Here is an 11528-nt window from a genome sequence, read left to right on the forward strand (position 1 = left end):
ACAGCAAACCTTCTGGCAATGGTACGTATTGATGTGCCATCCTGGAGGGGTTGGTCTATCTGTGCAACCTCTGTAGGGTCCAGGTATCGCCTCATGCTACCAGCAGTGACACTGTCCCTAGCCAAAGAGAAGATGAGGAGGGAAAAATGTCAGTAGTCTCCACGTGTAAAACCATACCTGTTTTGGTGGTTCTCTCATTATTAGCCCTCTAGTGCACAAGAATGAAGAGTTACATGACTCCTAAGATGTTTATAAAATAACAAAATCCATATATACCGTATTTTCCGGAGTATAAGTCGCATTTTCTTTCATAGTTTGGCTGGGGGTGCGACCTATACTCCGGAGCGACTTATATGTGAAATTTATAACACATGAACCAAAATACTCCAGCCACTTGACATCTCCGTGAACTGCAGCTTTAAGGCAGTCTTGCGTAACCTGTGGGTGCAGTGGATGATGGACGGAGAGCACAGCTTAACGGCAACTGGGAGAATGTGCCACCCAACTTTCCTGGAAGTCATTGGATGGATCAAGAAAACATGGGCTTCAGTGACAACCAAACCATCCTGTTGGGATTCAGAAAGGCTGGAATAATTGGAACTGCAGCTGACGACAAGTCTGACGAAAATGACACAGAAGAGGAAGCGGCGCTTCGTCTACGTATGGAGTGTGCGGAGTTGTTTAGAAGTGACACCGAGGATGAAGAATTCAATGGATTGATGGTTTGGTTAACTTGTTAGCATGTTCTTTATGCTATGGTTATCTGAATAACTCTAAATGTTAACATACCAGACACGTACTCTGTTCGTTGTGCGTCATGTAGCTGAATGTGTTACGTTAGCATAACGTAGGCGTAACCGTGTTCGCCCTGTTAATCCATTATTATTTTAAATTGCCTTTCAAGATGGAATTTCTGCTCTGAGTCTCGGATTCTATCAAATAAGCCCCCCCCCCCCCCCCCCCCCAAAAAGTGCGACTTATAGTCCAGTGCGACTTATATATGTTTTTTTTTTCTTTATTATGCATTTTTTGGCATAATAAAGTGTAGTTATTATAGCAGGAATCATTTTAATCCCTGTCTTAACTCTTTTTAAGTAAACAGTTCTATTGACTACACTTGCTCCAACTTGACCTGACACCACGTCATTATGTGAAGGACCTAGATTTGAAATCTGGTGTTTACTTACACGAATTGCCAGCTCAACATTTTCTCCACCATAAACTTTCATTCCTTCATCGAGGACTCCAATTTCCCCAAGAAACCTTCTATCAGCAACTAGGACCCCCATGATGGATGGACTCCTAATGCCAAAGAAGAGAACTGTGAGTATTTTAAACCACTGAATAGAGTACATCAATATTACCATAAAAAGCTGTTAGATCATCAAGATATGGCCATAGGGCTTGATTGGTAGCAACACTGGTTTCACTTGAACTTACTTCCCAGGCAGTGAACTGTCATTCAGGTTGTAATAGTCGGGTGAAAACCTCTCATACGTGCACCACAGAGCCCAGTTGAAGGCATGTGTTGCAGGAGGGTACTGAATAACCTTGAGATCATCATAGTTGACTCTATCAAACATTGGGGATACCACCACAGTTCGGTCAGCTTTGATTTGTGTCAGCAGGGGTTCAGCCCTGTATAAGAGAGGGGTGAAGGAGTGATGAGTCACAGAGTAGGGTGTGTTGTGCTGCGTTTCCACTAGTACCTGCTCAGCGGGACTCAACTTGGCATGGTTTTTAGGCTTTTCCATTAGGTGCTGGTACTGGGTACCAGGTACTTTTTTAGTACCCACTCTGCCGGGGTTCTAAGCGATCCGAGGAGACCTGAAAATGTGGTGTCGAACAACAGCATGCCACTGATTGGCCAGGGAGTTTCGTCATTAGCTGAGTCATGAGAGCGACTCCTTCACCAATCAATTGTGCTATTTTTTAAAACCTGACAACAAAAGAATGGATTCACACAAACCAACACTGTGGTGATGAGGAGGTGCAGACATTTCTGTGTTTGCTGGCAGACGAGCAATGAAAAAGTGTATCAAGACGTCTCCAAGCTAACAGCTGCATTTGAGTCACATACAAATTACGTCAAGAGATTACTGCCCACGTTGCTATATTGACTCCACCCACATTGAGGTGGTACTCAATTGCAATAGAAACAAAACAAGCCCGTGCCGAGTCGTGTTTAGTCGAGTCGAGCCGCACTGAGTAGGTACTAATGGAAAAGAGGCATTAATGTTGTTAGCTGGTGACATTTCTGGGTCTGTCTATTTGTGCAATTTGACATTTATGAATGACAGCTGGAATATGTTGGGGATAAGTGCAAGTCACAGTTTGTTTTTCACACTTTGCTGAATCTTTACATATCCCAGGTGAACATGAGTGCAGTATCTGAAATATAAAATAAACCCGAGTCTATTATAGAATAGAATAGAATGCCTTTATTGTCATTATACAGGATGTACAATGAGATTATATTTAGTGATGCAGAAATGTAGCTAATAAAATCTGAAGTTTTTAATTTATGCACAAGCTTGTCCTGCCTTGGCACTTTGTTGTTTTAGGAATAAGTTGTTGATAAGAAGAAAAGTCAGCAGTTTGTGCTTGGTAAACATGTAAATAATGTAATAAATACTGCATGTAGAAGTGCTATATATTGTAATGTGGTAATAGAAGCATAAAAATATTTTTTAAAAAGTTCTAATAACAGAAAATATTATGCCTAAACCAGTGAATGCATATTTGACATGTTCCTACCACATCTCATGGACTTCAATGTGTGCATCCAGGATGGCCACCACGTCAGCAGTAGCAGCTCTCCACCCAGATGCTCTGGCATAAGCGAGACCTCTCTGTTCACTGTGCCTCACTCTTACAAAAGAGAGATTAGGGTTCTCCTGCTCAAGTGACTTCACATACATGTCAAGGTCAGCCTTCAGATCATCTGAAATGAAAAGAGAAAATTACACTTTATAGATTAGGGGAGAGTAAGATTGGTAGTTATGGAAAGGTTTGGTGAAGCAGTGATACCAGTTTTCACAGAGGTGGATTGAAACCAACAAAGCAAGAAAGCCGGTCTGATCTGGTCTGTAATAAAATGTATTGATAAAGTGTATTTGCCAAACCATTGCTTCAAAAGGTAACTCATTCTTATCAGAGTGCTCAACTGTAATGAAATTTAATGGCTTGCATTTAGCTATTTGTAAATAGCTTGTGCATGATTAGAGCTGTACTGTACATCTACATGGATGATTTTCACTCAGCTTTTGATGATTTGGTTGAATTGGTAGACATGAACAGAAAAGAAATATGAGGCATCCACATAACATGTATGCTATCAGCGTACACTGGCTTGTAATAATCTGTGTGGCCTACAATTAGAACTTATGTTTGCCACAAGTGTGTTTGCACAGTAAGATCCATTTTTTTAAGAAAACAACCTACCATTAGAACTGTTGTCATCCACCATTATTATCTCCTTCAGCAGGTTTTTAGGAGTGCGGTCGATGATGCTGCGCAGGGCTCTTTTGAGAATAGACAGGGCTTCATTCAGGTAGATGAGCACCACTCCAAGACTTGGCAGGTCCTTGGGGTAACTCTTTTTCAAACACCTATTTATTAAAAAGAATGATATGAAAGACCAGTGTATATGACCAGAAACATATAAGCAAGAAATTATCTGGGTGAAGTTAATTCTCTGGAAATTATTTCTGTAATCTTTGAATGTACATGAGGTGGAAGGGCAGGCTTAAAATCACAGAAATTGAAAGTAGTACCGGGGATCCCTGGTATCTGGTAGAGGTCGATCCAGCGGAAGGCGATCGCTCAGAAATACATTGTATCCATACTTCTCAAACAGACTCTGAGCCTCTCTTTGATCATCCTCAGAGAGATTTATCCCCCACTCCTTGAATAAGGCAGATTTAGGGAACAGTTTTCCTGACTCTTTCTTTTGGGCTGCCTCCTTTTGGGGTTGGATATTTGCATCATCTTCCTTCTGCTTCTCTGGTTGTTTTAGGACTGCTGGCTGTTGGACCTTTGCAGCTTTTCTCTGTCTGGCTCTGTCCTCTTCCAGCATTTTCTGCATGGCATCCTGCTTCTGCTCAAAACTTCTCAGTACGTTGTCTTCAGTCAAAAACAAAATAAGTAAGAAACGTTATCAAGAAAATGGGAAAGGTTAATATCCCTACATACAAGCTGTCATTTTCTACATTTCCTCTGTGAGATGAATGTTGTCTACATGCATATAGAGAATAAAAATAAAACATACAAGAAACACTGCACAAATAACATGTTAAAATTACAATATAAAACACATTTAGAGGACGGGGACATACATCTCTGTTATAATTTGACCTCATCTGTCATTAATAAACTGCGAAAGTTCAGTTAGAAATCATTCATCTTTTTACAACCACACAGTTTTTTTTCTTTTTACTAAAAAATAATTATTCTCATAACCTGTCCTGTCCTCAGTACATGTGCTGATAATACCCTTTGCTGCCTCTTAATTTCAGATTTTGTAATAATAAATTTGTAATAATAATACATGAAAAGAATAATTATGTATAAAAGAAGGATTCATCCTTGAATCGACTCACTTAGATTGCTGATGCTTGCCTGCAGGTCGGAAAAGCTCCTGATCATACGCGATGTGTCCATCTCTTGGTGTGTCTCCAGTTTATGTTCATATCCATTCTGCAAAAACATTCTTAAGTAGAAGATAAGTCCCATGCCCCCCAGTATAAAGAGTGGTCGCTTTATCAACACTCCCCTCATACTGAAAACACAACGAATTCCTAGGCAGATAATAATAATTTGCCAACGTCTAATTACTCAGGTGACAGCTCAAGGAGCATCCAGTGATCCAAAAACCATGGATGACTTTACACAGACATGCATGGTTTCATGCTTTACTACTAATATTAGGTGTGGCTGTTTACAGTATGCCAGGCATAAGAGAAAACAAACCTAGTCTAATTCAAAAGCTTGCACCTGTGCTTTATATATTTCAATGTGTTGCAAAACACAGTGTTACAATTAATATAATTAATTAATCACAACATATTATACAAAATTAACATGAATAATAGGAACCTCTTTTCAAAATGCTCAGTTTTTGGAATTTCTGGAATATTTGTCTACCATTATGTGATTCAGCCTGAATCACTGAAACTGTGCCCTTTATAGGTGGGAAAATATGCACCCTAGTTATTTGTAATGAGTCCTGTAGGAATCCAGATATTTTAACAGTAGTCAAAGAAGTCATTGCAAAAAGAAACTCAAAAGGTTTAGATCTTTATTTTTGTTTAAATCTGTAAAAAATGTACATAATGTAGTGTATGGGAATTCTTTTGTCTCTAGGGGATTCAGCAGTACTGGGAATAGTGTGTGTGTTAGTGTGAATTGCTTTGGTAACAAAAGGCCATGCATCAGATGTAGCAAAAGTCTTTTTCTTGCTCAATGAAGGAGGCTGATTTAATGCAGTCCTCCACACTACAGTAAATTTACCACTGGCTAGATGAGTTACAATAGCAAACTTGGGGCTGGATGCTTCCTCCAGAGAGACTAATGCCACAACACTTCTTCAGGAATTAAAAACCTGTAGCTGCATAGACTTGAATTTCTGTCAGGCACTGATTATTATCCACTAGGTTTTGTACTTTTAATCTACAGCCTCCTTTTTTCTCTTAATATTTTAAGATATTAAGATAACTGTTTGCAACAGTGCTTATACTGGACATTTTTGATTACAGTGTTTTACGTAAATCTCAACATAGTGGTAAACCCTCTTGTGGGCCAAAATTAAGATCCAGTTACAGCCCTCTTGAACACAGTATAAGTTCAGTATAAGTTGGGGTGTCTGTAGCTCAGTAGGTAGAGCAGGTCACCTACTGATCAGAAGGTCAGCGGTTTGATTCCTGGCTGCTACATGCCAATGTATCCTTGGGCAAGATACTTAACCCCAAGTTGCTCTCCGACACAACCGTCGGAGTGTGAATGTTAGATGATTAAAGCACTTAGCTTAATTAATCATGGAAGTGCTTGTATGCATGGGTAAATGTAAAATGTGTTGTATAAGCGCTTTGAATGCTCAGACTGAGTAGAAAAGCGCTGTATAAGAACTAGTCCATTTACCATTTACTTTATTGACTGAACTAAACACTTATGAGGAGATGCACAAACCAAATTTCTTATCTTGAGCTTACTGCAGTACATTTTTTGGCTCTCTGATATACTACTCAATAAAGTAATAACTTAAGCCACTTACCACACCATACCCAAACAGACACTGTCCAAGTACCACTTGAAAGGTGTACACTTCCCTTTTCTCTGAGCTTACAGAGTGATTCATACAGCAGTATTCATATTCTTCCTGCTCTCAGCGGAGACGGACTTATCTGCCCCTGCTTTTGCTGCTTTGCTCCTTAGAGCGTCTCTTCACACATCCCCAAACTGAAAATTAAATTATGGATCTGGTCAGCTGGTCTCTCAACACTACTGATGATCAAATTCTCATCACAAGGAGATTGGGAGAAGGAGAACCCTCTTTCCTCTGGTCCGACTGACATACCCGAGTGGCTACGTTATGGATTCCTGGAAGATAACGTGCCTGGCTGTACTGTCAGTTATGGACATGGCATATATTGGTTTATCAATACCAGGATTTCTCCTGATTGGCCTTGGAGATCCCTGGTTTATCGTTAAGTTCTGGGCAGCCTTTCGGGCCTTAGTAAGGCTGCCTGTGAGGGATGCAGAACTGTACGAACTCAATCAGACTCAGTAGAGCTGAATTGGAATGGATTCGATCTGGAGTAGAACCACAAATTTGGATGATTGAATTTTTTGCCACTGAGAGGTAACCAGAAAAACTGTAAGGTCTGTCAGCAATCAGTTATGACAGCCTATCCCAAAACAATTGTAGTATTTGGAATTTGGCTCCCAGACAGCCTTGGATGGCTGTGTATCTAAATGGGCACCTCGGGATGTTATGTAAACAGATGCTCTACATCCCCGCCCCGTCTTGTGACCTGTGTGAACTAGTATCCTGGTGACCAAGGCTGACTATTCCATCTTATCATGAACTGCTAGCCGAGGAAGCTGGCTTGCCTCGACAGTACCCTGGCTTACTCACTTCTGCTGGCACAGCCCCTCCCCTGCCCACCCTACCCTAGTGCACCCCATGCTGGTTATGTGTTTCTACACGTTGCAGAGGTTTTTGCAATCTCGTATTGTGCCCTGTGTGACTCTGTGGGGCCCGGTGGGTGGGGGTTTCTCCTCGTCAAGAGGAGTTTTTTCTCCTCACAAATACCCTTCGTGTTTTCACTATTGTTTTCAGCCTTTGTAACGGCAGCGCCTTTGCGGCAGCAAGGCCACAGAACACTTATCTCCCTATGTCTGTCCAGTCTGTTTGTCTTTTTGCATGAGTGTTCCGGAACGCAATTTTGTTGTATGTTTAATTACATATTATGACAATAAAGCAATTCATATTTATATTTATAAAAGAAATGACATATTTTCATTTCCAGAAATTTTCATACTGAATATAGATCCTCTTCCTGCACATTATGTCAAGTTTTTTTTGTAATGCTTTGCACTTTGTACTGTCAGTGCCACACGGCTTTATTAAGTAGTTGAGGTGCCAACTGCTGTTTTCATCTTCATCTCTGCCTCTCTGACCACTGCTGTCAGACACTACATCTCTCACATCTCTCTGCTTTTCCAGGATCTGCACTTTTCTTTCATGTTTTCACTGTGGCACGGTTACACTTTCTCTCTCTCTCTCTCTCTCACACACACACACACACACACACACACACACACACACACGCACACACACACACACACAGTGTTGTGGTAGAATAACATTGAATCAGCAACCAGTTGTGGAACTGATATACCCAAACATTTTTTATGCACTGTTTTATGTAATCGGTAAAAATCTATTTGTTTAATACATATGATAGTCATGTAAATGTTTCACAATAGAAGCAGTAAGAAAGCAATAGCTTCTGCTTAAAAGTAATAAAATGGGACCGATTATACTTATCAAGCATAAGGAAAATGAAATGTGCTGTCATATTCAACAGTATACAATGAAATAAGCAGTTTATGTAAATAAAGCCAAAAGAGTACTGTTCTTATTTTTACTTTGTACTTATTATTTAGCCGTTTTAAACATTTTCAAAGCATATTGTGATACCATTCATATTTACTGGTTCATGTACAGACTAATAAAGGAAAACTGAATTAATTGTGAAAGTAAACAGGTGCCAGACATTATTAAGGTGGAACGTGGTCTTGCACGTGACTCGGAGCACACCTTAAATATCCTTATCACATTTGAGGATTCCGTTTTTCTTAATTATGCATGAGTTAATATATTTTACAGCTCGGTGCTACTGTCCTTTTCTAACCCAAACAGTTGCACATTTGAGCTCTGAACTATTTAAACATTAAAGCAGGGATCCTTAAATCCTTTGACTCAGGTGTGATTAAGCAGAGACACATCTAAAAGTTGCAGGACACTGCCCCTCGAGGCCTGGATTTGAGGATCCCTGCTTTAATGCATACCTGGTATGTAGCCAGGTGGTAAGACATAACTTGATATCATGTAGTTTCCCACTTGGGTCAAATATTATTTCCTCAGGAAGGTGGGACGCTCCTAAATATATTTGATTTCTTTTGAATATGTCATTGGTTCTAAGTGTGCTACCAGAGGTTCACCTGATATTATGGACTTTGGTCACAAGATGGCAGCATTGTGAATTTGGATTTGCATTTGTTTCAGCCCAAGCTGGAGGATGGTGGTGTGAGAGTGCTGTTGTTGTGCTGTAACTGGCAAATATACATGGCCAACAAAAATCAGTCAGACACTATAAAACAAAGTAACATATTTTATTATATTTATTGAGAAAAGAATCACCTCCATGAACCTGCTTCTGGCTTTGAGCCCAGCATAGTTCCCTAACCAGTTAATCATCTCAGATCACTAATCCTTCCACTGAAAAAAATTGAAAATAATTTTAAAAAAGACTCAAGTGTCAACCCAACTGCAACAAATGCCAATATGGATCTAATTTTTCTTGATAATAAAAAATAAACGACGTCCTCCATTGTCGTACCAGGAAAGCAGCGTAGACAAAGAACGCCATTCAGTTTGAATGGAAAAGAACGACAGCACTGATTTCCTCTGGTCTTGCAGAACTTCAGCGTGATCCCGCACGAGATCTGTATTGTCCAATCACAGGCGAGGAAGCTGCCACACGGAATTCAATTCATTTCAATTAAATTCAGTTCAATTTTATTTATATAGCGCCAAATAACAACAAACAGTCGCCTCAAGGCGCTTTGTATTGTGGGTAAAGACCCTACAGTCAAAACGACCCCCTATGAGCTAGAAGACGTGTTGTACACACATCCACTGTCCGTTTAAGCAGGACAACTGAGAAGGTGACTTTTTTTTTACAGTTTACTTTTTTTTACATTTTACATTTTTGTTTATATGTTTTATATGTTTATATGTTTTCTTATTACATCTGCCTTGGTAGTCTTTAATGTCATTAATGCATGTGAACATTCACTGAAAGTTTATGGCAGCGTTCATGGGATGTTGTCTGAATGTTCAGTGCTAGCTGGGAAGCCACTGCACAGGAGAGGATGATGGTGTGACAGACTTTTTGTTACAGTGAATTAGACTGAAAACTGAGTATGCTTTTCAATGAAAATAATGCTTGTGGTTTCACCAAAATCAAGTTATAGCCTCTGTTTATCTCCCTGAGTCCACTAAAGTTCAGGGTTCACAAAAAACTCCATGACAAAGGCTCACAAGACAGAAGCTCACAGCCTTATTACAAAAAGGGACAAAAGCTGAAAACTTCCAAAAGTGTATTTCCAACTAGATAATACTAATTTAGAAATTGGAATGATTTCTTGTGAGTTGAGTCTTGTTTGAATGTTTCACTGTATAATAATTTATGTGTAGTCACATTGTAATGGGAAAAGGCTTAAAAGATGATAATGTAAATTTGATTATATATATCTCAAAATAAAAATATGTTGGTTACAACTGTTGGGAGGGGTAGACCACTGGTGAGTACTGGTGAGTAATTGATTTGCATTTGTATCACTCACAGAAACCTCCTTTACATATGAAAGCCTGCCCTAGACCTGAGGAGAGGGGGAGCTGAGGGAGCACTGACACAGAGAGTCCACGGCAGTTTCCCTACAGTTTTCTGTTCTGACAAAGCCTCCTGCTGAGAGCCCGAAATCTCAAGGCGCACTGCAATATTACATGCCAGAAACTGTCGAAAACCCCACTTTTCATGCAGTGTCAGTTTCGGTCATTTGTGGATGTGGCTACGAAATAGACGTGTCAGAAAGGACTTGTCCCTGTGAGGCAGACAGGAGGAAAAGGAGAAGATTAGAGGAAGAAAAAAGACAATGGTATGTTTAGATGTTACATTCAACGCATTGTCATTGTGCGCACAAGGAACACAACGAATTGATCGTTCCAGATCACTCATCCAGAGACGAGCATCTGCGGTCATGCAGCCAGAGACCGGCGCTACCGTTAGGCAATGTGGTTTAAGTGTCTTGCCCAAGGACACAACGGGGGCTCGAACCAGCAACCCTCTGGCTGCAAGGCAAACGCCTACCCACTACGCCATTGCCACTACTTTCCATAAGCAATTACAGGTTTAGTTTGTAACCAGCTCCAAACGTACTTAGCTATTGCTAACTGGCTAAGTATGGTATTCATCATGTCACTGTGTCACTGTCAAAAACAAGCTGTCAGCCGGTGTCAGCGTCCTCAGTGTGTTACTAGTTAATATACGTTTTGTTTGGATCTTGTTATCATGGTCGTGGGTTTATGACCCAGCGTTTATAATTTTAGGACTTTAATTTTTCAATTTATATTGTTAAGGTTACTGTTTGATTCCTAGTTTATTGTACTTTTGTAGTTTTGAATTTTTGTCTTATTCTGCTAATTCCTGGTTAGTTTCATTGTTTCTATCCTCGGGCTTCTAAGTTTATGTTTCTGAGTTCTGTTCTGTTCACTTTCTATTTAATCCTGTTTCAGTTCTCAGCCTTGCTGTGTTCCCGGCTCTGTTTGGTGTTTGATTGTTTCTGGCTTGTTCTCCAGTTGAGTGGATTTCAGTCCTGGTCTCTGTTCCTTGTGCTATATTTAAGTCCTCCTCTTGTGTCTAGTTATGATCTTGTTGCTCTAGTGTAGGTGTTGTAGTGGATGGGACAAGCTAGCTGGGCATATCTTGGTTTTATTCATGCATGTTCAGACCAGGGTTATTATAGTTAACGAAAACGAACAAAATAACGAAAACTGAAATAGAAAAACATAATATGTATCCTGTGTGCACGTTTCAGATGGCTCTCTTGTTGCAAAACTACCGCTGCAAACTGTTGGTTTGGAAACCGGTGCTTTGCGTGTCTCCATCGGGTTTTAAAATGGCACGGTTGGTTCTGGTCAAGGAATCACTCTCATGACTCAACTAGTGACGACAATTCCT

General features: G+C 40.1%; 2 protein-coding genes across 2 annotated transcripts in view; one reads left to right on the plus strand and one right to left on the minus strand.

Annotated features, from left to right (window-relative positions):
• Positions 1–212, plus strand: part of cecr2 (CECR2 histone acetyl-lysine reader) — a 29149-nt gene extending 28937 nt beyond the window's left edge. The window contains exon 15 of the mRNA XM_030731985.1: positions 205–212. Coding sequence (XP_030587845.1) covers positions 205–212 — 8 coding nt within the window. The remainder of the gene's footprint in view (positions 1–204) is intronic.
• An 899-nt stretch (positions 213–1111) lies between these two features.
• LOC115782017 (probable polypeptide N-acetylgalactosaminyltransferase 8) lies at positions 1112–4779 on the minus strand. Its single transcript, XM_030731987.1, has 7 exons — positions 4602–4779; positions 3777–4125; positions 3445–3611; positions 2758–2944; positions 1441–1638; positions 1188–1302; positions 1112–1132 (listed from the first exon to the last, which is right to left on the minus strand). Exons 1-7 carry the CDS (start codon positions 4777–4779, stop codon positions 1112–1114), a joined length of 1215 nt encoding a protein of 404 aa, XP_030587847.1.
• Between the last annotated feature and the right edge of the window lie 6749 nt (positions 4780–11528).

This window comes from Archocentrus centrarchus, chromosome 6, assembly GCF_007364275.1.
Source record: "Archocentrus centrarchus isolate MPI-CPG fArcCen1 chromosome 6, fArcCen1, whole genome shotgun sequence".
NCBI lineage: Eukaryota > Metazoa > Chordata > Actinopteri > Cichliformes > Cichlidae > Archocentrus > Archocentrus centrarchus.

Coding starts and splice junctions, on each gene's coding strand:
- LOC115782017 (XM_030731987.1), bottom strand. CDS start 4,779: ATGAGGGGAGTGTTGATAAAGCGACCACTCTTTATACTGGGGGGCATG. Junction 2,945..3,444: donor GGATGACAACAGTTCTAATG/GTAGGTTGTTTT, acceptor TTTTCATTTCAG/ATGATCTGAAGGCTGACCTT. Junction 1,133..1,187: donor ATGTTGAGCTGGCAATTCGT/GTAAGTAAACAC, acceptor ACGTGGTGTCAG/GTCAAGTTGGAGCAAGTGTA.